The sequence below is a fragment of the Macaca fascicularis genome, chromosome 19, assembly GCF_037993035.2.
Source record: "Macaca fascicularis isolate 582-1 chromosome 19, T2T-MFA8v1.1".
In the NCBI taxonomy this organism is placed as follows: domain Eukaryota; kingdom Metazoa; phylum Chordata; class Mammalia; order Primates; family Cercopithecidae; genus Macaca; species Macaca fascicularis.
The window spans coordinates 2,710,782-2,738,656 of NC_088393.1; the positions used below are offsets into that span (position 1 = coordinate 2,710,782).

Sequence of the window (27,875 nt, forward strand, 5' to 3'; positions counted from 1 at the left end):
TAGAAATGGGGTTTCACTATGTTGGACAGTCTGGTCTCAAACTTCTGACCTCAAGTGATCTGCCTGCCGTGACCTCCCAAACTGCTGGATGACAGGCGTGAACCACTGCGCCCAGACTACAAAAAAAATAAATAAATAAAAAAGAAGAATAATAAAGAACATTAGCTGGGCGTGGTAATGTAGCTGTGGTCCCAGCTACTTGGAAGGCTGAGGCAGGAGGATTGTTTGAGCCTTGGAGATTGAAGCTGCAGTGGGCTATGATCGCACCACTGCACTCCAGCCTGGGCCACAGAGTAAGACCCTGTCTCAAAAAAAAAAAAAAAAAAAAATTAAAAAATAAAATAAAATTAGCTGGGCGCAGTGGCAGGTGCCTGTAGTCCCAGCTACTCGGGAGGCTGAGGCAGGAGAATGGTATGAACCAGGGAGGTGGCACTTGCAGTGAGCCGAGATCACGCCACTGCACTCCAGCCTGGGCGACAGAGCGAGACTCCGTCTCAAAAAAAAAAAAAAAAAAAAAAATTTCTCAGCCCCAAGACCTGAAGCTCACCCCTGGGATAGGGCACCCTGTTAATAATAGCAGGAAAAGGGAAGTGAGCACCAGCCGCCATGGGCACCAAAACGACACCATTTATTCCGACATCTGCGTCTGTAGTTTTATTCCGTATCTGGCTGGGGGAGGGTGGTCTCTGGGGTGGATGGAGTGAGGGTGAAGGGGACAGGGATGGTCCCTGCTCCCACCTCCCAAACCCACCTGGGAAGCTGCATGGCGGGGCTGCTGGGACATCCTGAGCCCTGGGGGAGACACAGGTGTGGGTGTCTGGCCTTCATCTTGCAGGTACAAGGGGATACATTCCATCAAGCAGATCCTGGTTTCATGGAGTCCTTCGAGGGCTCGGCTGGGAGGTCCCTCTCCTGGGGGCTCCAAGAGCCGGACCCAGTGGTTTCTGGATCAAGGACGAGTCCTGGGAGCTTCAGGCTTCGGTGGTGACAGTGTTAATTGCACTTGTTCGATTTTCTGGCAGAAGCCAGGAGAGACGGGGACAGCGTCCTTCTCTTCGGTGACCATCCCAGGCACCCAGAGGTGACCAGACTTCTGTGTGGTCTGGGACAATGCAGGGCTCAGGCGGGAAGGGCCACCGTCGTGAAAGGCCACTGACAATTCTGGTGAGGAGTAGGGTGGCGGGGGTTCAGTCAGGGAGAGGAGGTGGCTGCCTTTGCTCAGTGCCCTGCTCTCACCTTCCAAGGGTCTAGGGGACACAGAGCTCATGGATTTTGGTCCTGCAGCCCCAGGGGCCACACAGAAAAAGGGGTTCAACTGGAAGTCTGCAGCATCTGCGAAAGGCCAATTCTAGAAGAACTGGAAGATTCCAGACCGGGGGAGAGGCGTCAGGCACAGAAGAGTCCTGCCTGGGTTGGTCAGAAGGAAAGAGGACATCATGCCGAGGAGGCAGAGGGCTCACTATGTTATTGATTTAAAAATTCTTCAGGCCGGGTGCAGTGGCTCATGCCTGTAATCCCAGCACTTTTGGAGGACAAGGTGGGCGGATCACCTGAAGTCAGGAGTTTTCAGACCAGCCTGGCCAACATGGTGAAACCTCATTTCTACTAAAAATACAGTAATTAGGCTGGGCGTGGTGGCTCACACCTGTCATCCCAGCACTTTGGGAGGCCAAGACGGGAAGATCACGAGGTCAGGATATCAAGACTATCCTGGCTAACATGGTGAAACCCCGTCTCTACTAAAAATACAAAAAATTAGCCGGGCCTGGTGGCGCACACCTGTAGTCCCAGCTACTTGGGAGGCTGAGGCAGGAGAATGGCGTGAACCTGGGAGGCAGAGCTTGCAGTGAGTGGAGATTGCACCACTGCACTCCAGCCTGGGCGACAGGGCGAGACTGTCTCAAAAACAGAAACAAACAAATAAACAAAAATACAATAATTAGCTGGGCATGGTGGCAGGCGCCTGTGATCCCAGCTACTCGGGAGGCTGAGGCAGAAGAATCACTTGAACCCAGGAGGTGGAGGTTGCAGTGAGCCGAGAGCGTGCCATTGGACTCCAGTCTGGACGACAGAGGGAGACGCCATTAAAAAAAAAAAAAAAAAAAAAAGTAAAAAAAAAATCTCAAGATGGTTGTAAATGTGACTATAAAAATCAAACCCTTTATGATACACAAAGGGGCCCTTAGGAAATGAGTCAGCAGCCGGGGTGCAGGACGTGGGCTCCCAGGAGTCCAGGAAGCCCTGAATGTTTCAGCTGAATGTTTCGGAAGAACTGAGGAAGCAGCGTGCACGGGGTAAGAGAGAGGGCTGCGGTGCGGTGGCTCACACCTGTGATCCAAGCACTTTGGGAGGCCGAGGTGGGAGGATCACTTGAGGCCAGGAGTTCTGCGAGACCCCTGTCTCTAGTTTGTAAAAAAAAAAAAAATCTGTAGGAAAATGGAAGAGATTGGGGAGGGAGGAAAGAGGATGCCCGGGTCCAGGTCGTGCCTCTGTGTGAAGGGACACCAGCGGCTGCCGGTGGGGAGCGCAGAGTAAAGGCCTGTGGCAGGAGATGTCCGCCCTCAGGGGCTCGGAAGCCCCTCAGCCTCTTGCCTCCCCAACAGGAGACATGTAGGAGGCTGAGCAAGCTGGGTGCCTTTGAGAGACAGGCCCAGGCAGGGCTGTGGCCATAGCAGCCCCGGGGGCTCCCCAGTGAGGTGGAGGCAGGATCAGGTGGGGACGAGGGTTGGGGCAGAAGTTCCAGGAGCCGGGGAGCCACCCAGGGCGGGGAGTGACCCTGGAAGCCGTCCAGCCTCCTGGAAAGTGGAAGTGGTTTAAAAAACACAGTGGGCTTTTCCGGTTGCTAGTAACACACAGAATTACACAGTTCACGTTCGGTCCCAGACGGGAGACTGAGGCTCGAGACGGTGAGGAAGGCGTCTGCCGTCCAGGGCTGGAGCTCCTGAGGACCAACACCTGCTCAGCGGCCCAGCCCCTGGGCTCCCTGAGATGCTCAGGCTGGAGAGAAGCGTGATGATGGTTCCAGAGCATCCTCCTCCAAGTCTCTGAGGCCCCAGCGGCGGTTCGGGCACCGGGGGGTCCGCGGGGCTCTTAGTGGCACATACGGGCGGTCATTTCTTTCTGTTAAGAGCAAGCAGGACATCAGCTCCCACCAGACACTCCCAAAAGGGGTGATGTGAACAGCAGACACACGGAGACGCACAGGCGGAGGGATGGCAGCTGGGGGCTTCCCTGAACCCCCAAACAACAAAAACCATACAGGCAATCGCACACCTGGGACCAGGGGCAGCAAGCTACCCCTTGAGGCCAGAGTCAACATTTTCAGATCTGTGGGCCAGACGGTCCCTGTCATGATGGCTCAACTCTGTCTTGTACCTCAAAAGCCACCTCAGACAACTGGTAACCTCATGAGTGTACCTCGCTGCCAATAAAACTTTATTTACAGCCAGGCATGGTGGCTCATGCCTGTAATGCCAGCAGTTTGGGAGGCAGAGGAAGGCAGATCACCTGAGGTCAGGAGTTTGAGACCAGCCTGGATGACACGGTGAAACCCCATCTCTACTAAAAATACAGAAATTAGCCACGCATGGTGGCGGGCGCCTGTAATCTCAGCTACTTGGGAGGCTGAGGGAGGAGAATCGCTTGAACCTGGGAGGTGGAGGTTGCCATGAGCCAATATAGCGCCACTGCACTCCAGCCTGGGTGACAGTGCGAGACTCTGTCTCAAAAGAGAAAAAAACAACTTTGGGAGGCCGAGGTGGGCAGATCACGAAGTCAGGAGATAGAGACTATCCTGGCTGACATGGTGAAACCCCATCCCTACTAAAAATACAAAAAATTAGCCAATCGTGGTGGTGGTCACCTGTAGCCCCAGCTACTCAGGAGGCTGAGGGAGGAGAATCACTTGAAACCTGTGAGGTGGAGGTTGCAGTGGCTGAGATCGCACCACTACACTCCAGCCTGGGCGACAGAGCGAGACCCTGTCTCAAAAACAAAAACAAAACAAAACCCTACAAACTTTATTTACAAAAACAGAAAGCCAGCCGGGGGCTGCAGTTTGCTGACCCCTGTCTTATACAGACTGGGACACTGGAAGGAAAGTTCTAGAATACAGAAAAAAAGAAAAAGAAAAGAAAAACAAAGAAAAAAGAGAAGACCCCACTACTACCTTTAGACCCACCCAGTATGCAACTATTAATTTTAAATTTAGCAACATGTTTACCGGTAGCAAAGCCTGAAAGGGGATACACAAAAATGAGGAAGTTATGTGAAGATTTTTTTTTTTTTTTTTTTTGAGGCGGAGTCTTCACTCTGTCGCCCAGGCTGGAGAGCAGTGGCGCGATCTCGGCTCACTGCAAGCTCCGCCTCCCGGGTTCGCACCATTCTCCTGCCTCAGCCTCCCGAGTAGCTGGGACTACAGGCGCCCGCCACCGCGCCCGGCTAATTTTTTTTTTTTTTTTTGTATTTTAGTAGAGAAGGGGTTTCACCGTGTTAGCCAGGATGGTCTCGATCTCCTGACCTCGTGATCCGCCCGCCTCGGCCTCCCAAAGTGCAGGGATTACAGGCTTGAGCCACCGCGCCCGGCCATGAAGATGTTTTTAATCTTTTTTTTTTTTTCCGAGACGGAGTTTCATGCTGTCATTCAGGCTGGAGTGCTGTGCGCAATCTTGGCTCACTGCAACCTTCACCTCCTGGGTTCAAACAATTCTCCTGCCTCAGCCTCCTGAGTAGCTGGGATCACAAGTGCCCACCACCAAGCCTGGCTAATTTTTTTTTTTTTTTTCCCGAGACAGAGTCTTGCTCTGTCGCCCAGGCTGGAGTGCAATGGCGTGATCTTGGCTCACTGCAACCTCCACCTCCTGGGTTCAAGCGATTTTCCTGCCTCAGCCTCCTGAGTAGCTGGGATTACAGGTGCCCGCCACTACCACGCCCAGCTAATTTTTTGTATTTTTGGTAGAGACGGGGTTTCACCACATTGGCCAGGCTGGTCTTGAACTCTGGACCTCATGATTTGCCTGCCTTGGCATTCCAAAATGCTGGGATTACAGGCGTGAGCCACTGTGCCCGGCCTTAATCTTTTTTTTTTTTTTTGAGACAGGTTACTGGCTGTCACCTAGGCTGGAGTACAGTGGCACAATCTCGACTTACTACAGCCTCGACCTCCCAGGCTCAAGCGATTCTCCTGTCTCAGCCCCCTGAGTAGCTGGGACCACAGGCGTGCACTACTGTGCCTGGATAATTTTTTTGTTTTTTATAGAGAAGATGTTTCACTATGTTGCCCAGGCTGTTCTCAAACTTCTGAGCTCGAGTGATCCTCCCTCTTTGGCCTCCCAAAGGGTTGGGATTACAGGTGGGAGCCACCTCGTCCGTCCATTTTTAACCATTTTTTAAAGTTGTAAGAGAGTGATGGCTCCCACCTGTCATCTTAACCCCTTGGGAGACCAAGGCGGGAGGACTGCTTGCATCCATGGGTTTGAGAACAACCTGGGCATCATAGTGAGACCCCATCTCGAAACACAATAAAAAATCAGCCAGGCGTGGTGGCTGTGGTCCCAGCCACTGGGAGGCTGGTGGGGTCCCGCTCTCATATCAGGGCCACCACATCCATACAATGCTCCACAACCTGGGAACAGAGCAGCCCCTGGGCACGTTCCAGGGCCAGGCCCTGAATCACGGGCACCCACTCCACTGCTGGTCCCCATCACCGAGTCACAAATGTGGGCCCCAATTTCAAGAAGCCACATTGGCTTCAGGGACGTGGACTCCACACTGAGGAATCTGGTCCCTGGGTTCGTCTCTAGATAAAACCTGGTAACGTGGAAAGCAGACAAGCAAGCGTGGGCGCAGAGGTACCAGGCTGGCTGCAGAAGTCAGGTGGAGTCTAGGCCAGGTGCGCTGGCTCTCGTCTGTCATTCCAGCACTTTGGGAGGCCGAGGCAGGCAGACCACCTGAGTTCAGGAGTTCGAGACCAGCTTGGCCAACATGGTGAAACCCGGTTTCTACTAAAAACACAAAAATTAGCATGGCGTGGTGGCACGTGCCTATAATCCCAGCTACTTGGGAAGCTGAGGGGGAGACTTGCTGGAACCCAGGAGGTGGGAGTTGCAGTGAGCCAAGATCACACCACTGCACTCCAGGCTGGGTGACAGAGGGAGACTCCAGCTCCAAAAAAAAAAAAAAAAAACCAGGCACGGTGGCTCCCGCCTGTAATCCCAGCACTTTGAGAGGCCGAGGCGGGCGGATCACGAGGTCAGGAGATCCATCAAGACCATCCTGGCTAACACGGTGAAACCTCGTCTCTCCTAAAAACACAAAAAATTAGCTGGGTGTGGTGGCAGGCGCCTGTAATCCCAGCTACTTGGGAGGCTGAGGCAGGAGAATCACTTGAACCTGGGAGGCGGAGGCTTCAGTGAGCCAAAATCGTACCACTGCACTCCAGCCTGGGCGACAGTGAGACTAGGTCTCAAAACAAACCCAAACAAACAAAGTTAGGGTGGAGTCTGCGCCGGCTCCTATCCCTTTCATAAGGGACACTGAGCTGCGCTCTGGGACACCTGAGCTCTGGACTGTGAAGGCGGAGCGAGCAGGAGGCGGGGCTGGCGCGGAGGAAACTGCACCTACCGCCCGGATTTGTTCCATGGGAAAACGCAGGATTCCTCCCGGCTACTGCCGCCCGGATTTGCTCCGCGGGAAAACGCAGGATCCCTCCCGGCTACTGCCGCCCGGATTTGCTCCGCGGGAGAACGCGGGATCCCTCCCGGCTACTGCCGCCCCGATTTGCTCCGGGGGAGAACGCGGGATCCCTCCCGGCTACCTCACCACCTGTCCCATCAGCAGGGTACCCGGGACCCAACTCTAGGGCCCGGAGCTGTGACCCAGGGAGAGCCGGGGCCGCCAGCTGCTGGGCCGACCGCGGGCAGTCAGGGTCCTGGCCCCGGAAGGGTGCCTCTGCCACAGGCCGCCAGCCCCACCGTAACCCCAAGCCCTCAGCCCCAAGCCCGCGCACCAGTGGCTCCAGCTCCTTGGTGTCGATGAGGCCGAACTCCTTGACGAAGTAGTAGAAGTGCTTGTAGCAGGTGTTCACGTGGGCCTCGGAGCCCATCTGCGCGATGCGGTCAAAGTGGTGGATGTAGACGTGCACGAACACGCGGAACAGCCGCGACAGGATCTTCCGCACCGTCTGCAAGAAGTTCTTGGGGAACGGCGTGCCTGCAGGGAGAGGGGTGGGGCGGGTCCACGAACTCAGTCAAGTCCATGTCCAGAACCCTTTGCTCCTGGATGTGACAAGGGGCTTCCAGACAGAAATTGCCGGCAGACCGGGGGCTGGTGGCTCATGCCTGTAATCCCAGCACTTTGGGAGGCCGAGGCAGGCAGATCACTTGAGGTCAGGAGTTCGAGACCAGCCCGGCCAACATGGAGAAACCCCATCTTTACTGAAATATAAAAAAAATTAGCCGGGTGTGGTGGCTCACACCTGTAATCCCAGCTACTCAGGAGGCTGAGGCAGGAGAATCGCTTGAACCTGGGAGGCAGAGGTTGAAGTGAACTGAGATGGTGCCACTGCACTCTAGTCTGAGTGACAGAGTGAGACACTGTCTCAAAAAAAAAAAAAAAAAAAGAAAAAGAAAAGAAAGGTCTGCTGTACTCTGGAGGGACGTGCCCCAATGATCACCCACAAACCCACGTTTACGGGGTGCCCCGAGAGCCACACAGAGCATTACACATCGAGCTGGGCGGAAGGTCCCACCAAAGGGTGATGATCCTGGTGGGCCCAGGGGTTCCATGGCAGTGATTCTGAAACCACTGAGAACACTGGGCCCAGCGCTGGCAGGGGTACTTGTCTCCTCTGCGAAGGACTCCAGGCCTGATGTTGATCCTGCCCTTCTCTGCTTTGGGGTGAAGGAGGCAGGAGTCACCAGGAGCGATTCGGGGTGAAGCGGGGCTACTAAGCGCAGCCCGACTTAGGAGAAGATTCAGAAATGGAATCTCTTTTTTTTTTTTGAGACAGGGTCTTGATCTGTCGCCCAGGCTGGAGTGCAGTGGCACGATCATAGTTTACTGCGGCCTCAACCTCCTAGCCTCAAGCAATCCTCCCACTTTAGCCTCCCGAGTAGCTGCAACCACAGGTGTGCACCACCATGCTTGGCTAATTTTTAAAATTTTTCGTAGAGATGGAATTTTGCTATGTTGCCCAGGCTGAGCTCAAACTCCTGGGCTCAAGTGATCCCTGGGCTCGGCCTCCCAAAGCGCTGGCATTACGGGTGTGAGCCACTGTGCTTGGCCTCCCTGACTTTTCCGGAAGGCTGTGTATCCCCGAGCCCCTGCCCACCACTGACTCACCCACGTTGGTGGGGAAGAGGTCCTCGTTGTTGATTTGCGCCTCGATCCAGTCCATCAGCAGGTCCATGTACCTGGGGGCGGAGAGCGCCGTGGGCTTCCGGAACTTATGCTCGTCCTGCCAGCGGTACTCGTACTTGGGGCCCCCCGACATGACGGGGCAGGACTGCTCCGTGCAGCCGTCGCTGATGGTGCCGTAGATGAGGTTGACGCGGTTAAAGAAGTCCACCACGTGAACGGCCACCCAGTCATTCAGGTCCTCGCCTGGGGGCAGCTGCACGGCTAGCCGCAGGTCCAGCCCGGCGTTCAGCGACGCCTGCGCCTTCTTGTGCAGCTCGAAGCGCTGGGTGCCCGGCTCGAACTTGCGCTTGGGGCGGAATGTCTTGTCCTTGTTGAAGACTTGCTTCAGGAAGGGGTTGGACATCTTGGTGACGCCTGCTCTCCTGGAATGCTTCTGCAGAGGGGTCCTGGGCCAGCGGCTGGGGGTGCCGACCAAACCGAGAGGCCACGAAACACTCACCAAGCTCCACAGCTCTCCCGTGGACCTGAAATACACAACACAGGGGAATCACGACCTGCTGGAGGCGACAGAATTTCCCAGAAACTTGTGCTGACGGCACAAGCGGCAGGATTTTTTTGTTTGTTTGTTTTATTTTCTGAGACAGGGTCTCGCTCTGTTGCCCCGGCTGGAGTGCAGTGGTGCCATCATGGCTCACTGCAACCTCTGCCTCCCAGGCCCAAGAGATCCTCCCACCTTAGCCTCCTGACTAGCTGAGACTACAGACACACACCACCACACCTGGGTAATTTTCTTTTAGTAGAAACGGGGTTTCTCTATGTTGCCCAGGATGGTCTCCAACTCCTGGGCTCATACGATCCTCCCACCTCTGCCCCCCAAAATGCTGGGCTTACAGGCCTGAGCCACTGCACCCAGCCCCTAGTGGCAGGGTTCAAAACATCCCCTGGACTTCTGACTTTAAGGAGTTTCACCCAAAGGGGGCCACCTCCTCAGTGGACAGAACAGAACTGCACATGGCGAGGCCTGACTGGCTCACAGCAGAAGGTGCAGAGAGCCGGGCCCCAAGAGCCCGCAGTGGCCGCATCTTCCCCGGTGCTGATGCCTGGCTGGGGCCTGGACTTGCTGCTACCTGGCACTCTGGGGCTTGAGTGTGGGGGCAGGCTAAGATGCCGGTTATAGGGGACTATGCAGGCCGGACTGTGGCCTCCACAAAGGAAGCCACACCCCAATGCCCGCACCTGTGCATGGCAGCCTAGGTGGAAAAAGGTCTTGAGGGATGTCATCTTGGATGACCTGGGTGGCCCTACAGTCAGAGACAAACGTCCTTATGAGCGAGGCGGATACGGGGGAGACGGCTGTGTGAGGACGGAGGCGGATATGGGGGAGACGGCTCCATGAGGACGGAGGCGGATACAGGGGATGATGCTTCCACAAGCGAAGGGCCCACGATGCTGGCCACTGCCAGGAGCAGAGAGAAGCCTGGCAGATGCCCCTCGGCCTCAGAGGGACCCAGCCCCGCCCACACCTTCGTCGCGGACGTGCGGCCCCAGAGCTGACAGAATGAATCTCCGTCATGGCAGCGTTGTCCGCTGTGCCCAAGTCACTGGTCACTGGGTCAGAGACCCCTGCGAGGCCGGGCGCGGTGGCTCAAGCCTGTAATCCCAGCACTTTGGGAGGCCGAGACGGGTGGACCACGAGGTCAGGAGATCGAGACCATCCTGGCTAACACGGTGAAACCCCGTCTCTACTAAAAAATACAAAAAACTAGCCGGGTGAGGTGGCGGCGCCTGTAGTTCCAGCTACTCGGGAGGCTGAGGCAGGAGAATGGCGGGAACCCGGGAGGCGGAGCTTGCAGTGAGCTGAGATCCGGCCACTGCACTCCAGCCTGGGCGACAGAACGAGACTCCGTCTCAAAAAAAAACCAAAAAAAACCCAGAGACCCCTGCGATTGGTGTGATCCCTCTTTGCTTGATTTCATCTGCAAAGACCCCCTTCCATGTTGGATCACATGGCGAGATGCTGGGTGATTCCAGGGGCAGCTGTCCACCTCAAGGCACCGTATAAATGAGGAAACTTCCAGGCACCAGTCCAAGTCTCACGCACACCTGAGTGGTGACTTGTAAGACACCTGGGGGTTGCTCTGGCGTGGGGCCCCGGCATCCGCCGACTCCCCTGAGAATCCTCAGGGGAGAGAGACAGAGTCCATCCCGCACAGGGCGGAGGGACGACCTGGATCACACACCGCGCATGTGCCAGGTTCACACTCAGCACGCAGGGCCTGTCACTGCCAACACTGTTGTCACTACCAGGACGCCGGCACCGTGGCAGGCCCAGAGTGGACGCAGACCCCACCCTGCTCTGCTGGGTGCATCTCCTGGACTGGCAGACTTGACTGTGACACTTGGGGCAAGGCCCACGCAGGGCACTGGGCAGGGCAGGGGTCCTCACCACAGCATGAAGAGGACCCAGCAGAAGGGGGAGTCAGAGAGGGAAGAGGGAGTGAGGCCCACGCATGCCCAGGCCCACTGGGCTCCACGCAACGCTCCCAAGAAATAAACACACATTCATTATGTTCTAGCACGTCCCAACCCCACCTCATTTTTTTTTTTGAGGCAGAGTCTTGCTCTGTCACCCAGGCTGGAATGCAGCGGCACGGTCTCGGCTCACTGCCGCCTCTGCCTCCCGGGTTGAAGCAATTCTCCTGCCTCAGCCTCCCAAGTAGCTGGGACTACCGGCACTTGCCACCACGCCCGGCTTATTTTTGTGTTTTTAGTAGAGATGGGGTTTCACCGTGCTGGCCAGGCTGGTCTCAAACTCCTGACCTCATCTGATCCACCACCTTGGCCTCCAAAGTGCTGGGACTACAGGCATGCGCCACCGCGCCCGGCCGTGTTGCTGTTACTTGTGACCAAGTCCTGTCTTGCGTCTCATTCCTCACGATGCATGACTGGGAGAGTGTCCTGGGGTTGCCATCAAAAATCACCACAAATTTCGAGCTGAAAACAACACCCATGTATCACGGGGAAGCTCCCAGCTGTTGGGACTGGATCCTGTAGGGTTAAATTTAAGGTGTGGACAGGCCAAGCACAGTGGCTCACGCCTGTAACGCCTGTAAGGACTTTGAGAGAGTGAGGGGGGTAGATGGTTTGCGTCCAGGAGTGTGAGGTTTGAGAGAGTGAGGGGAGTAGATGGTTTGCATCCAGGAGTGTGAGGTTTGAGAGGGTGAGGTGGGTAGATGGTTTGCGTCCAGGAGTTTGAGGTCAGCCTGAGCAACATGGCGAGGCCTCGTCCCTACAAAAAAATTTTAAGGCCGGGCGCGGTGTCTCACGCCTGTAATCCCAGCACTTTGGGAGGCCGAGACGGGCGGATCACGAGGTCAGGAGATCGAGACCATCCTGGCTAACACAGTGAAACCCCGTCTCTACTAAAAAATACAAAAAACTAGCCGGGCGAGGTGGCGGGCGCCTATAGTCCCAGCTACTCGGGAGGCTGAGGCAGGAGAATGGCGTGAACCTGGGAGGCGGAGCTTGCAGTGAGCTGAGATCCGGCCACCGCACTCCAGCCTGGGTGACAGAGCGAGACTCCGTCTCAAAAAAAAAAAAAAAAAAAAAAAAAAAAAAATTTTTAAATTAGCTGGGTGTAGTGGTGCATGCCTAGGAGGTCCTGGGAGGACCATTTGACCCTGAGAGTTCGAGGCTGCAGTGAGCCACGTTCATACCACTGCCTGGGCACAGAATAAGACTCTGTCTCAAAAAATAAAAAATAAAAACAAGGCGTGAGCAGAGATGGATCCTTCCAGAGGCCCCAGGGGGGTCAACAGAACGGCCCCCACCAGAGAATGATCTGGACCCAAATGCTCACAGGGCCTGGGCGTCGGGGGAAGAGATGCTGCATTGTTTGGAAGAAAAGCAAGTTAGAGGCTGGGTGCCGTGGCTCACGCCTGTAGTCCCAGCACTTTGGGAGGCTGAAGCGGGCGGATCACCTGAGGTTGGGAATTCAAGATCAGCCTGGCCAACACGGTGAAACCCTGTCTCTACTAAAAATACAAATATTACCCAGGCATGGTGGCGTGCACCTGTAATCCCAGCTACTTGGGAGGATGAGGCAGGAGAACTGCTTGAACCTGGGAGGCAGAGGCTGCAGTGAGCTGAGATCATGCAACTGCACTCCAGCCTGGGCGACAGAACAAGACTCTGCCTCAAAACAAAGCAAAACAAAACAAAACACGGTGTCCACTGTGAACACAGTGACAACAGAGTCTGCACCATAAGAAGGTACAGGGTCAATGGTTTGTCACAAGGGAACACCTGGTGAGGACCGGCTGGGGGCACTGCTCAGGGCAGCCTGGGCACAGGTGGCAGGAGGACTCGGGTCCCACACACTCTGCGGTGACCAGAAAGGCCTGAACTTCCCCAGCGCCAACCTGGGGCCCTTAGCCACCATCGTGACTTCCTGCAACCAGGGTTAACACCCAACTAGGAACTTACACTTTTCATTTTCCTGGGACAAAAACCCCATCTCCACTTCACAGATGAGAAAACCAGGGCCCAGACAACCAGGCCTCTACCCGCTGGCTCTGTGGACATCGGGGTCGGATCGTTCTCTGAGGTGGGGCCGTCCTGGGCACTGCAGGGTGCTGAGCAGCGTCCCTGGCCTCCACCCACTCCCTGCCGGGAGCACCCTCAGTTGCGACAACCACAGATGTCCCCAGACATCACCCAGTGTCCCTTGGGGTTAAGATTAGATCGCTCTGGTGAGATCGTGGCTCAGAAGATTATGACTGACTCTACAGCCGTGTCTCACACCACACAGCTAGTGGGTGGATCGGCCGGGGCTCGAACCCTGGCTTCTGTGGGTGAAGCCACCGCTGTTTCTGCCCCACAACTCCCTGAATTCAGCAACTCTCGGGGACGCGGGCAGCCGTCTGATCACGAACCTAGTGACACACGCTTCCCGGGCCAGTGCTGCTCCACCATGGGGCCCCTCCACTGCCCAGCAGAGCCACGTGGATGCTCCGAGTCCAGGGGCTGCTGACCCGTCCTGGTTTTGCTGGGGGGCACAACCCCAGGGTGAGCACACAGGTACCCCCCTGCTTGCTTCTATTTTTAGAGAGGTTCTTGCTCTGCTGCCCAGGTTGGAGTGCAGTGGCGGGATCACGGCTCACACTTCAGCCTGGACCTCCTAGCTCAAGGGATCCTCTTGCCTCAGCCTCCTGAGTAGCTGGGAGCACGGGCACTCACTGCCATAATATTTTATAATTTTTTCACCACCAGTTAATTTTTTTTTTTGTAGAGACAGGATCTCACTCTGTTGCTAGGCTGGTCTTGAGAACTCCTGGACTCAAGCGATCCTTCTACCTTAGCTTCTCAAGGTGCCAGGATCACTGGCGTGAGCCACTGTGCCTGGCTACCCCCGCCCACTTCCCAAGGAAGGAGCGATCCCACAGCCGAGTCTCAGACCCTCCCTGGGAAGCGCCTGATTGAAAGAGGCCACTTCTGTGCTTACGGTATCCCCCTGGCTGGGGAGCCCAGGACGCATCCATGCTGGGGCTGAGCAGGTGGGAGCCATTGGTGGGGACCTGAGGCCCTTCCCCATTGATGGCTCAGCACCCCAGAGGCCTGCACCTGCCCCGGCGATGAGCTCTGCAAACCACACCTGCCCTCAGGCCACTCCGCCTGCAGCACAAGATCAATGAATCCCCTCCGGAGAAGGGAAAATGGCGGCCACCTCCAGGCCACGGCCCACCTGGCGCGGAGCGAGATGCTCCTCCGCACCGGGGATCAATCACCTCCGTCCCCACACGCCTGTCTAGATGGGGCGAGTGCAGGCCTCACTTTACCGGAGAGGAAACCGCGCAGGCGAGCGCATCCCCGTCCACCCAGCCAGGCCCACTCGCCTCCCTCCTCCCCATTTCCACTTCACGCCTGGGCCGACTCACAGCTGACTTCCCAACACCAGCAGAAATCACAGCACAGAGCAAAACCCAACCCGCCACGGCCCGGTGCTACCCTTTGGGGATTTCAGGGTCTCCCGTGCCAATTTGGGGGCTCAGCTTCCAACCATGCCACCTGGTTGGGCAGGCGGGGCCTTCCAGCAGTGTATGGCAGCCCTGGGCTGACTGCAGCCACAGGAGGAGACGCCTACCCGGGCTGCGTCTCAGGGAGAAAGTGGCTGTTCCCACAGGCCCCCGCTTGGCTTTTTAAAACTGTTTGTAGAGATAGGGTCTCACGACGCTGCCCAGGCTGGTCTCGAACTCCTGGTCTCAAGTGAGTTCTGCCTCGGCTTCCCAAAGCCTCTCCTCCTACTGCCTCGGCTTCCCAAAGTGCTGGGATTACAGGCGTGAGCCACCATGCCTGGCCGAGGCTTCTCTTTTTCTATATCCCTTTACACTTCTCTACCAGACTCATGCCAAAGACAGTTAGTTCCAGAAAACAAGACAGGGCAGCCCGAAGAGTTTGTAAACTCCCTCTCGGCATGTCTGTCTCCTTTCAGAAGGTGACGGGTGCGGGGCAAAGGGGCTCATGCCTCTAATTCCTGCACTTAGGGAGGCCAAGGTGGGTGGATCAGTTGAGGTCGGGAGTTTGAGACCAGCCTGGCCAACATGGTGACACCCCATCTCCACTGAGAATACAAAACACTAGCTGGGTGTGGTGGCGTGTGCCTATAATCACAGCTACTCAGGAGGCTGAGACAGGAGAATCGCTTGAACCCAGGGAGGCGGAGGCTGCAGTGAGCTGAGATCATGCCACTGCACTACTCCAGCCCGAGTAACAGAGTGAGACTCCGTTAAAAAAAAAGAAAAAAGAAAAAAAAAAAAACAGGTGCGGGATTTTAAGTGGAAGTTAACATCTTCTGAAGAGCCCTGTGGACGGGCAGAGTTCCCGTCACAGCAAATGGTTTTCTTTTTCCTTTTTATTTTTTTTGAGACAGGGTCTTGCTCTGTTGCCCAGGCTGGAGTGCAGTGGCACGATCTCGGCTCACTGCAACCTCCGCCTCCCGGGTTCAAGCGATTCTCCTGCCACAGCCTCCCCAGTAGCTGGGATTACAGGCGCCCGGCACCACACCCAGCTAATTTTTGTACTTTTAGTAGAGACGGGGTTTCACCATGCTGGCCAGATTGGTCTCAAACTCTTTACCTCGTGATCTGCCTGCCTCAGCCTCCCAAAGTGCTGGGATTACAGGCGTGAGCCACCATACCCGGCCTAATTTTCTTTTTTTTATAGAGACAGGGGTTTCGCCATGTTGCCCAGGCTGCTCTCAAATTCCTGGCCTCAAGCAATCCTCCCGCCTCAGCCTCCTGAAGTGCTGGGATTACAGACACGAGCCACTGTGCCCGGCCTAAGCAAACCGTTTTCTATCAGGAACAAACACAGGCTCCTTGGCGAAGGGGTGATCGGCCACAGAAAGGGGTTTTTTTCCCAAGAAAGGCCAGGACGGCCTCAGGACCCTGCCTCCCGTCCTCGTTGTCCCCTGAGGCTGGGGGCCGGTTACCGTGTCTGGGGCTCCCTCTGCTCTGCTCTTCTCAGATTTCTCCAGGGACAGTGTGGGGAAGACAAGGCAGGAATCAGCTCCCAGAATTCCACACCAAGGCCTTCTCGGCTGCCCTGGTCTTCCCACGGACGAGGCACAAGTGATCCTTGGAAACTTCTAGAGAAATGAAAGGTGAGATGACAAATTCCCCTGCTGCAACACTTTTTTTTTTTTTTTTTTTTTAAAAAAAACACAGTTTCTCTAAGCAACCAACTGGTATGACCCCTCCCCCGCCAAGGTGCAGCAGCTCACAGACCAGTCACCCACTTCCTTCCGGAGGTTTCCACATCCTGTCACTGCCTCGGGGACTGCTGCCCCAAAGCACAGGAGGCGCCTGAGAGACAAGCCCTGAGCAGAGACGTCAGTTCCCTATGTTCTAGGTCAGTGCACAACACTGGCTCCCGGCCTGGCAGCCCTGATACTTGGCTGGAAGATGCTCCCAGTCCAGAATCTGTCCTGTTAAAAAAGACAGCGTCGGCCGGGCGTGGCGGCTCACGCCCGTAATCCCAGCACTTTGGGAGGCCGGATCACGAGGTCAGGAGATAGAAACTATCCTGGCTAACGTGGTGAAACCCCGTCTCTACTAAAAAATACAAAAAATTAGCCGGGCATGGGGGCGGGCGCCTGTAGTCCCAGCTACTCAGGAGGCTGAGGCCGGAGAATGGCGTGAACCCAGGAGGCGGAGCTTGCAGTGAGCTGAGATCGCGCCACTGCACTCCAGCCTGGGCGACAGAGCGAGACTCTGTCTCAAAAAAAAAAAAAAAAAAAAGCAGCGTCCCAGAGTCACCTTCCAAAATTTGAGTACTTATTTTTTATTTTTACTGTTACTTTTTTGAGACGGAGTCTCGCTCTGTCGCCCAGGCTGGAGTGCAGTGGTGCGATCTCAGCTTACTGCAAGCTCCGCCTCCCGGGTTCACGCCATTCTCCTGCCTCAGCCTACCTAGTAGCTGGGACTACAGGCGCCCGCCCCCATGCCCGGCTAATTTTTTGTATTTTTAGTAGAGACGGGGTTTCACCGAGTTAGCCAGGATGGTCTCGATCTCCTGACCTTGTAATCCACCCACCTCAGCCTCCCAAAGTGCTGGGATTACAGGCGTGAGCCACTGTACCCGGCCACCAGGCTGGACTTGAACTCCTGACCTCAAGTGATCCACCCGCCTTGGACTTCCGAAGTGTTGAGATTATAGGCGTGAGCCAACACACCCGGGCTCTGAGTGTTTATTTTTATTTACTTTTTTATTTTTATTTTTATTTTTTTGAGGTGAAGTGTCACTCTTGTTGCCCAGGCTGGAGTGCAGCGGCGCAAGCTCGGCTCACCGCAAGCTCCACCTCCCAGGTTCAAGCGATTATCCTGCGTCAGCCTCCCGAGTAGCTGGGATAACAGGCGCGTGCCACCACACCTGGCTAATTTTTGTATTTTTAGTAGAAACTCGGTTTCACCATGTTGGCCAGGCTGGTCTCGAACTCCTGACCTCAGGTGATCCACCCGCCTCGGCCTCCCGAAGTGCTGGGATTACACACGTGAACCACCGCACTCAGCCACTTTTATTTTTGAGATGGAGTCTTGCTCTGTAGCCCAGGCTGGAGTGCAGTGGCACGATCTTGGCTCACTGCAACCTCCACCTCCACGGTTCAAACGATTTCCAGCTAATTTTTGTATTTTTAGTAGAGATGGAGTTTTACCATGTTGAGCACACTGGTCTCGAACTCCTGACCTCCAGTGATCCTCTAGCCTCAGCCTCTCAAAGTGCTGGGATTATAGGCGTAAGCCAGTGTGCCCGGCCTGAGTGTTTACTTTTAAACGCTACAACTGCTCCTGGTGCTGGAAGGCCACCCTCACTCCTGCTGGAGGGTGGCCGTGTCTTCCCTCATCACCCAGGCGTGCATCCTGTCAGTGTTTTGTGTTTCTGTCTGGTTTACATTTTTGTGTTTTAGAGACAGGGTCTTGCTCTGTTGCCCAGGCTGGGGTGCAGTAGCACAACTGTAGCTCACTGCAGCCTTGACCTCCCAGGCTCAAGTGATCCTCCCACCTCAGCCTCTGGAGTAGGTGGAACCACAGGCGCACACCACCACACCTGAATAATTTTTGTATTTTTGTAGAGATGGGGTCTTGCTGTTTTGCCCAGGGGGCTGGTCTCGAGCTTCTGGAGTCAAGCGATCCTCCCACCTCAGCCTCCCAAAATGCAGGGAGTACAGGTGTGAGCCACTGTACCTACTGCATCTCTGACTTCTCTTGTGGGAAAGCAGGCAGGCAGGAAGCAAGGCCTGTCCAGGCCACTCCGCGCCAGGTGTTATCAAGGGGTTAGCATACTGTCCTAATTCTCCTGATCATCTTTTCTTCTGTTTTTAGATTGACATTTGACTCACATACCACACATTTTAACCTTTTCAGTTACAGTTCAGGAGTACAGTTACGTGACTCCTGGCATGTTTGGAGTTGCGCAACCACTACCTTTATCTAATTCCAGAACACTTTCATCAGCCCTAAAAGAAATCCTGTCCGGGTGCAATGGCTCATGCCTGCAATCGCAGCACTTTGGGAGGCCAAGGCAGGAGGACTGCTTGAGGCCAGGAGCTCAAGACCAGCCTGGGCAACAGAATGAGACCCCGTCTCTGCAAAAAATACTTAGAAATTAGCCAGGCATGGTGGATGTGCCTGTATAGTTCCAGCTACTTGGGAGGCTGAGGTGGGAGGATCGCCTGAGCCCAGGAGGTCGAGGCTGCAGTGAGCCATGATTGTGCCACTGCACTGCAGCCTGGGGGACACAGTGAGACCCTGTCTCAAAACAAAGCTAAGATCATGTCACCTAGGGGACAGTTACAGTGATGAGACATCACGGACACCTCTGGTGCCTGCTTCAGAGGACCCAGCCCAAGGTTTCAAGAAACAAGAGCCCAAGTGTCAGAAAGAGGAAGCCACATGGAGGAACGCCCCAAGCTCCCGTCCAAACCCAGGGCCACACTCCTTTCACGGAACTTTTACTGCCGGGGCCACAGGGTCTGGGCTTGACTGGGCACCACCGACTTGGCACCGCCTTCTTGGTCTCCTGGATGGCTTCAGTCTGAACGGTGAGGCAGGAGCCATGCTCTGAGCCCGCCCAGTAGGAGCCAGGGGCCCACCCCGGTCTCCCTCCTCGTGGCCACTGTGAAGAGCTCTCAGCCACACCCAGCTGCAGTGGGGGTCTCAGCTGGGGGGCGATTCTGCACCCCGGGGGATACTGGGTGATGTCTGGGGGCATTTGTGGTTGTCATAACTGGGGGATGCTCCTGGCACAGAGTGGGTGGTGGCCAGGGATGCTGCCCAGTGCCCTGCAGTGCCCAGGACACCCCACCCCAGAGGACAATCCGCCTTGAATGTCCACAGTGCCGAGGGGGAAAAAGCTTGAGTGGCAGAGCCAGGGACCTGACTGTTCTTGTTTGCTTTATTTATTTATTTTTTGAGACAAAGTCTTGCTCTGTCACCCAGGCTGGAGTGCAGTGGCACAATCATAGCCCACTCTAGCCTCAACCTCCGGGGCTCAAGCAATCCTCCCACCTCAGTCTCCTGAGTAGCTGGGACTACTGGGTGTGCGCCTGGCTAATTTTTGTATTTTTTTTTTTTCTTTTTTCTTTTTTGAGATGGAGTCTCGCTCTGTTGCCCAGGCTGGAGTGCAGTGGCACGATCTTGGCTCACTGCAACCTCTGCCTCCCGGGTTCAAGGATTCTTCTGCCTCAGCCTCCTGAGTAAGCTGGGACTACAGGCGCCCACCACCACACCCAGCTAATTTTTTTTTGTATTTTTAGTAGAGACGGGGTTTCACCGTGTTGGCCAGGCTGGTCTCGAACTCCTGACTTCGTGATCCGCCCACCTCGGCCTCCCAAAGTGCTGGGATTACAGGCGTGAGCCACCGCGCCTGGCAATTTCTGTATTTTTTGTAGAGACGGGGGTCTTACTATGTTGTGCAGGCTGGTCTTAAACTCCTGACCTCAAGTGGTCCTTCCACCTTGGCCTCCCAAAGTGCTGGGATTATAGATGTGAGCCACTGAGCCTGGCTGTCTCCCTCTTTATTTTTTTTTAATTTGTTTTTTTTGAGACGGAATCTCACTCTGTCACCCAGGCTGGAGTGCAGTGGCTGGATCCACCCGTCTCGGCCTCCCAAAGTGCTGGGATTACAGGCTTGAGCCACCGCACCCAGCCCTTGTCTCCCTCTTTAATGAGTACTTTTTACAAATTGCCAACCGCATTACTAGTTAGTACACAGTGACTGGGTTGTCAGAGGTGCAAACATGTATCTGCCCACCCGTGTTTCTCCTGCTTTCCGGGGAGCACTTCCCTATGCACTCATAAACTAACCCTACGGGGGTTCATGCTGCAGCCCTGTGAGGCTGGCAGGGTGGGTAGAAAGTGGACGCTCTCATTCCTGCTAAGTGATCATGGACCTTTGCTGTTATTAGTAACAGGCCTGGCATCTGCTGGGGCCCTGGAGGACCTGCTCTTGTGAAACTCATCATTCCCTGGCTGGCGGGAGGGGCTCACCCATGCTACACGTCCAGAAGCTGAGGCCAGCTGCCCCGCCTGAGGGTGCGAGGTGAAAGGTACGAGTCTAGGCTTGAACTCAGATCCTTCAATTCTGAATCTGGTGTGTCTGCCACTAGGGCAGCGTCTCTGCACTGTGGACGTCAGCGTGGGTCACTCTCTGGGGAGGGGCCATCCTGGGCACTACAGGGTGCTGAGCAGCGTCCCTGGCCTCCACCCACTCCATGCCAGGAGCACCCCCAGTCATGAGAAAAACACAAATGTCCCAGGCTTGGCCCAGTGTCCCCTGGGGGCAGAATCACCCTCCATTGACACCCCTTGGGTTAGGGGATTCCACGGACCCCCAAGAGACTCTGCGGCCCATGATCCTCTGCTCTGCTGAGGTCCCAGGAGGCTACACACATTGAAATCCACACCCTGAATGATGATGGGGAGAGGAGGAGAATCCCAGGAGCTGGGGTCCCCTGGTTTATACTGTCTGCCATATTGGGAGTTTATTCTGGTGTCTGGTGTGAGGAGGGAGCAGACTTGATTTTCTTTTTCCAAATAACTAATGCAGTCCCCCACTTGGCATTCAGGGCTGGATCCTTCTCTGGGGTGGAGTGTCCTGGGCATTGCAGGTGCTGAGCAATGTTCCCGGCCTCCATCCACGCCATGCCGGGGGCACCCCCTCCTCTAGTTGTGACAAACACAAACGCACCCCCCCACCATTTCCAAGTTCCCTGGGGGCAAAACTGCCCTGGGGCAAGACCTCAGTTAGATTGGCAGCTTCCCCTCTGATGTAATCTACAAGGGACTCCACTGAGCGGACTCTGAGGGGATTCTGGGGCCCCCGACACCCGACTCATCTTAGCCCAGCCAAGTCCGCATCCTCAGAGATCCTCAGCTGCTGAGCGCTTCTGAAACCAGCATCTGCAGCCCAGGAGAGCTGGCCTGGTGACTCAGGCTGTCTTGATTCTCCAGGGCACTTAGGGTGCGACTCCCTGCCCAGGTGTCCCAGCTCAGCCCATCCCTTTGTCCCCTGTGGGAATTGTCCATGCTTTGAGTGGTTCACACCCCCGACCATTTCCTTTTTTCTCCCATTTGCCTCATGGCCCAGAGGGTGTTGGGGGGCAGAGTCAGGGCCAGACCACCCTGCCCCCTGCTCCCACAGGCCTGAAAACAGTGAGGATTCTGCCCCTCAAGGCTGGGTGATGTCTGGGGACATCTGTGATTGTCAGGTTTTGGGGGAGCTCCTGGCATGGAGTGGGTGGAGGCCAGGGACATTGCTCAGCACCCTGCAGTGCCCAGGACACTCCACCCCAGAGAATGACTCAGTACCCGGGGGAGACCCTGGCCCCAGCCCCACACAGGAAGTCAGTAACAACTCCCTCCTTTCCTGTGGGACCTATGGTCAATGAAATGGGACATTAAACATAGCAATGATAAAAATATGTGCATTATTTTAACACACTTTTAAAACGAATAAGCTAAATATAAGCTCTGCATTAAAACCAAAAGACCTAAGAGAAAAAACCCAGGATTTGTGGGGAAGAAAAGGGAGAGAAACCTATGTGAAATTGACTCCTGTAGTAAGTAACTCTACAACCAAGACTCTAGGCCAGGCGCGGTGGCACAGGCCTGTCATCCCAGCACTTTGGGAGGCTGAGGTGGGTGGATCACCAGAGGTCAGGAGTTCGAGACCAGCCTGGCTAACACGGTGAAACCCCGTCTCTACTAAAAATACAAAAAATTAGCCGGGCATGGTGGCGGGTACCTATAGTCCCAGCTACTCGGGAGGCTGAGGCAGGAGAATGGTGTGAACTCGGGAGGCGGAGCTTTCAATGAGCCGAGATCGAGCCACTGCACTCCCTGCACTTCCAGCCTGGGCGACAGAGCGAGACTCCGCATCAAAAAAAAAAAAAAAAAAAAAAAAAAAAGGATTCCAGCACCGGCTGCAGGCCAGATCAGGGAACACCCACTTCCTGCAGAATCATTTCCAAGCCCATCTGGCTAGAAAGAAAAGCCTTTAACTTGAGCCAAAGCCTGTCAATCCAGAGGAGACTTCTCCTCGCGTAATCCAGGACAGCCCAGCCACACAGTTTTAAGAAGAATGAGACACAGGCCCTGATGCGGAAGGACACCCAGTATCCAATAAGTGCAAAAAGTAAGTTGCAAAACAGTACGGATAGCCAGATCTTTTTTTTTTTTGGAGATGGAGTCTCGCTCTGTTGTCCAGGCTGGAGTGCAGTGGCGCCATCTCGGCCCACTGCAAGCTCTGCCTCCCGGGCTCAAGCAATTCTCCTGCCACAGCCTCCCGAGTAGCTGGGATTACAGGTGTGCGCCACCATGCCTGGCTGATTTTTGTTATTTTTGGTAGGAGACGGGATTTCACCATGTTGGCCAGGCTGGTCTCAAACCCCTGACCTCAAGTGATCCGCCCACCTTGGCCTCCCAAAATGCTGGGATTTCAGGCGTGAGCTACTGCACCCAGCGTCTAAGACCTTTTTTTTTAAAGAAGGAATAAAAGTCCAGGCGCGGTGGCTTATGTCTGTAATCCCAGCACTTTGGGAGGCCGAGGCGGGCGGATCACGAGGTCAGGAGATCAAGACCATCCTGGCTAACACGGTGAAACCCCATCTCTACTAAAAATCCCCCAAAAATTAGCCGGGCATGGTGGTGGGTGCCTGTAGTCCCAGCTACTCAGGGAGGCTGAGGCAGGAGAATGGCGTGAACCTGGGAGGCGGAGCTTGCCTGGCGACAGAAAAAAAAAAAAAAAGGAAAGAATCATAAATTGGTACAACCATGAAAAAAATAAGGAACTACTGTGTCTGGAAGGAAGGTTTTTTTTTTTTTTTCTGCTGTCTGTTTGAGACAAGGTCTCACTCTATCACCCGGGCTGCAGTGCAGTGGTGCGATCATGGCTCACTGCAGCCTCAACCTCCTGGGCTCAAACGCTCCTCCCACCTCAGCCTTTCAAGTAGCTGGGACCACAGGTGCATGCCATCATGCGCAGCTAATTTTTGTATTTCTGGTAGAGATGTGGTCTTACTATGTTGCCCAGGCTGGTCTCAAACTTCTGGGTTCAAGCTATCCTTCTGCCTTGGCCTCCCAGAGTGCTGGGATCACAGGCATGAGACACAGCGCCCGACCCTCTGTAAATCTTTTGTGGTACACTGACACACTTTTCCCAGTCTGGGTATATGAGCAAAAAAACAGTCACTTTGATATACGCAAAAGGAAAAGGGGGCGGGGCGCTGTGGCTCACCCCTGTAATCCTAGCACTTTGGGAGGCCGAGGCAGGCAGAGTGCCTGAGCTGGGCAACGTGGTGAAATCCAGTCTCTAATAAAACACTAAAAAATTAAGTCGGGTGTGGTGGCGCACCCCTGTAATCCCAGCTGCTCAGGAGGCTGAGGCACGAGAATCTCTTGAGCTCGGGAGGCGGAGGGTGCAGTGAGCCGAGGTTGTGCCACTGCACTCCAGCCTGGGCAAGAGACTCCATTTCAAAAAAAAAAAAGGAAAAAGGAAGAGGCCAGGCGCGGTCCCCAGAAGGTATCGTGTCAACGTCCGAAAGAAAACCCAAGTTCAGCCTTTTTTTGTGTGCAGCCAGGCACACGCTGGACCACAGCCACCCACTGTGTGTTCCTGAGGCTTCGCTGGGACTCCGAAAGGCAGAAGTGAAGGCCTCCTCCCAGAACCCCGTTTCTGAAGTCGGATTTGCCTTTTCTGCTTAAGCCATTTGACCTTCTAAATGCCAGGAAAACAGACACAGAGCTCGTCGGCTGGGGAAGGTCTAAAACTCCCCACCTCAAAACCCCAAGCTCTGAGTCAGCTGTGTGGGGAATTTTTCCGAAACCTCCACTATCAGGTCCCTAAGGTGGGAGAATACCTCCTCGGAAGGGAATTTTCTTTTTTTTTTTCAAGATGTTGCCTCACTCTGTTGCCCAGGCTGGGGTGCAGTGGCATGATCTTGGCTCACTGCAAGCTCCGCCTCCCGGGTTCAAGCAATTCTCCGGCCTCAGCCTCCTGAGTAGCTGGGACTACAGGCACGCGCCAGCATGCCCGGATAATTTTTGTATTTTTAGTAGAGATGGGGTTTTGCCATGTTGGCCAGGCTGGTCTTGAATACGTGACCTCAGGTGATCCGCTCTCCTCCGCCTTCCACAGTGCTGGGAATGCAGGCATGAGCCACCCGCAGCTGGTCAGCACATCCCAGTTCGGACCAGCCACACTGCAAGGCCTCCACAGCCACAGGTGGTCAGCTTGGCTCCAGAGTTAAAAGAAAAGTCAACCTGTTGAAAGAGAGGGCGCTGGGAAGGGTGCAGTGGAGCGGGTGTTGCCTGAGGTGGGTGCCTGAGTCATTCCTGGGGAAAGGGAAAGACATCCGGGGGTCCGGAGGACAGGGACGTGGCATGCTGGGAGTTCACTTTCTTAGTCCTCACTCTGTAATCGGTAGATCTTCTCAGTGAGTTCTAATAAGCAGGTCCCTGACAACTGCGGTTAAGAACCTAGCTTCTGGAAGTTCTCAGGGCTGCAACTCTGCAACTCTGACAGCCCGGGGGCTCATCCAGCCCTCCTTCCTTTCCCTCTGTACGTTTTTTTTTTTTGAGACGGAGTCTCGCTCTGTCGCCCAGGCTGGAGTGCAGTGGCGCCATCTCGGCTCACTACAAGCTCCGCCTCCCGGGTTCACACCATTCTCCTGCTTCAGCCTCCCTAGTAGCTGGAACCACAGGCGCCCGCCACTACGCCTGGCTAATTTTTTTGTATTTTCAGTAGAGATGGAGTTTCACTGTGTTAGCCAGGATGGTCTCGATCTCCTGACCTCGTGATCTGCCCACCCTGGCCTCCCAAAGTGCTGGGATTACAGGCTTGAGTCACCGTGCCCGGCCTTTTTTTTTTTTTTTTGACAGAGTCTCACTCTGTCGCCCAGGCTGGAGTGCAGTAGTACAATCTCGGCTCACTGCAAGCTCTGCCTCCCCAGTTCATGCCATTCTCCTGCCTCAGCCTCCCGAGTAGCTGGGACTACAGGCACCCGCCACCACGCCCAGCTAATTTTTTTGTATTTTTAGTAGAGACGGGGTTTCACCGTGTTAGCCAGGATGGTCTTGATCTCCTGACCTCGTGATCCGCCCACCTCGGCCTCTCAAAGTGCTGGGATCCCAAAGTGCTGGTTCACAGGCATGAGCCACCGTGCCTGGCCATGCCCAGCTAATTTTTGTATTTTTAGTAGAGACGCAGTTTCGCCATGTTGGCCAGGCTGGTCTTGACCTCCTGACCTCAGGTGATCTGCCTGCCTTGGCCTCCCAAAGTGCTGGGATCGCCCGCATGAACCACCGCGCCTGGCCACCCTCTTGCACTTCTGAAACAACCAGCAAACCAACCAACCAACCAACCAAACATCCAGCTTTCCCTACACAAAAGCAAAACCAGGCCTGGAAAGGAAGTGAATCCAGGAGAACACAAAAGGAAGGTGGGTTTTGTCTCACGGGTCAAAACCCGTATTATCGCACACATGCAGGGAAATGAATGACTCGCTCATCAAGGCATCACTGTGGGCTCTAATGGCTCCAGCCCTCAGCAGCACCCCCAGCTCTGTGTCCCAACGCCTCTTCCGTGAAAGGGAAGCCCCTGTGACTGCATGATGCACAAGAAGGAAGGCGGTCATGACCATGGCTTAGAGGCCGGCCAGGGCACTCCCTCCTGCCTGTGCAGGAGGCGACTCCCAAAGCAGAAAGCACAGATGGGACGTGAAACATGCAAAACACACATCTCAACATTTATCCAACCATCTGCTTTGAATATGGGAAGTTTACTGCATGTCAATTAAACCCGTATAAACTGTTAAGGAGAAAACGAAGAAAAAAGCAAGTGTAAAAAAGCAGTGTGGGCCGGGCGCGGTGGCTCACGCCTGTAATCCCAACACTTTGGGAGGCTGAGGTGGGCGGATCACCTGAGGTCAGGAGTTCAAGACCAGCCTGGCCAACATGGCGAAACCGTCTCTACTAAAAATACAAAAATTAACTGGGTGTGGTGGCAGGTGCCTGTAATCCCAGCTACTCGGGAGGCTGAGGCAGGAGGCTCACTTGCACCCGGGGGGAAGAGTTTGCAGTGAGCAGAGATCCAGCCACTGTTCTCCAGCCTGGGCGACAGAGTGAGACTCCAGACTTCGTCTCAAAAACAAACAAAAAAGCAGTGTGTACAAAGACTGGAAATCTTACCCCCAGGATGAGCTGGGGCTTGGAGCACTGATTTTCTGCTCTGTGATTGGATTTTCCAATCTCCCCACCCCTCTCAGTGACTCCTAATAAAATGCACCCTCGCTTCCACTTTCTAGCCCCTCCTCGCTACAGGGAGGCGGGTGGGTGCCACCTTGGTGGGTGCCTCTTTCCGGGGTGGGGGGACCCCGCCAGCGACTTTGGGGACCCCGAGCAAGAAGGGCCTATTCGAAAGGGCCCGACTGCCGCTTGGGCTTAGGGGTCCTGAAGCCCTGCAGCATTTTCACACACACCGGGAGGTGCGGGGTCCTGCGGCAGGACAGTGGGCAGGGCCAGGAGCTCGCCCCCGCAGCTCGACCCAGCACCCTGTATCCCCCTCCGGGGGAATCGGTCTCCCTGCTGCCCGCGTTCGCCCCTCCTGGGGAATCGGCCTCCCTGCCCTTCCTGAGGGATTCCACTTTCCCGTCGCCAGAGTTCCCCCTTCCTGAAGGCTGGGCCTCTTCGCCGCCTAAGTTCACCCCTCCTGAAGGATCCGGCTTCCCCGCCGCCTGAGTTCGCTCTTCCTTTTTTTTCCCCCCCTCTCTTGTTGCCCAGGCTGGAGTGCAGTGGTGCGATCTCGGCTCACCGCAATCTCTGCCTCCCGGGTTCAAGTGATCCTCCTGTCTCAGCCTCCCAAGCAGCTGGGATTACCGGCGCCCGCCACCTCGCCCCGCTAATTTGTATTTTTGGTAGAGACGGGTTTCACCGTGTTGGCCAGACTGGTCTCGAACTCCTGATCTCAGGTGATCCGCCCGCCTCGACCTCCCAAAGTGCTGGGACTACAGGCGTGAGCCACCGCGCCCAGCCTCGCCCTTCCTGAAGGCTCGGCCTCCCCGCCGCCTAAGTTCGCCTCTCCTGAGGGATCCAGCTTCCCCGCCGCCAGGGTTCGCCCTTCCTCAGGGCTCGGTCTCTTCGCCGCCTAAGTTCGCCCCTCCCGGGCACCCACCTGGTCGCCTCTGCCGCCCGCCTTCGCGCCTCCTGGGCACCTACTTGGCCGCCTCTGCCGCCCGCCTTCGCCCCTCCCGGCACCCACCTGGCCGCCTCTGCCGCCGCCCCGCCTCGCAGCCGCCGCGGAAGGACACGGTCGCGGAGGACGCCTCACACGCAAGCCCGACCGCACCCACGGACCGGACCTACTTTCCTTAAAGGGCCCGGGGCTCCGCGCAGAAGCGGCCTGTAGGGGTCTCCCGTCCTCGGCCTGGCGGGCTATAAGGGGCCCGGGCGGCGAAGGCGCACGGA

General features: G+C 55.5%; 1 protein-coding gene across 4 annotated transcripts; it reads right to left on the reverse strand.

Annotated features, from left to right (window-relative positions):
• Nucleotides 1-627: 627 nt before the first annotated feature.
• Nucleotides 628-27,716, reverse strand: MOB3A (MOB kinase activator 3A). 4 transcript variants are annotated; one of them, XM_045378450.3, is made up of 5 exons: nt 27,583-27,716; nt 15,848-16,003; nt 8,341-8,882; nt 7,007-7,209; nt 628-3,120 (listed from the first exon to the last, which is right to left on the reverse strand). In XM_045378450.3, the coding sequence occupies exons 3-5, from the start codon at nt 8,759-8,761 to the stop codon at nt 3,091-3,093; spliced, it is 654 nt and encodes a 217-aa protein (XP_045234385.1). In that variant the 5' UTR covers nt 8,762-8,882; nt 15,848-16,003; nt 27,583-27,716; the 3' UTR covers nt 628-3,090. The 4 variants fall into 4 exon arrangements, with proteins under 4 accessions (XP_045234385.1, XP_045234386.1, XP_045234388.1 ...); XM_045378451.3 differs by having other exon boundaries at nt 27,670-27,708; XM_045378453.3 differs by lacking the exon at nt 15,848-16,003 and having other exon boundaries at nt 27,670-27,716.
• Between the last annotated feature and the right edge of the window lie 159 nt (nt 27,717-27,875).

Coding starts and splice junctions, on each gene's coding strand:
- MOB3A (XM_045378453.3), bottom strand. CDS start 8,761: ATGTCCAACCCCTTCCTGAAGCAAGTCTTCAACAAGGACAAGACATTC. Junction 7,210..8,340: donor CCTCTTCCCCACCAACGTGG/GTGAGTCAGTGG, acceptor CTCTCCCTGCAG/GCACGCCGTTCCCCAAGAAC. Junction 3,121..7,006: donor CCAAGGAGCTGGAGCCACTG/GTGCGCGGGCTT, acceptor TGCTCTTAACAG/AAAGAAATGACCGCCCGTAT.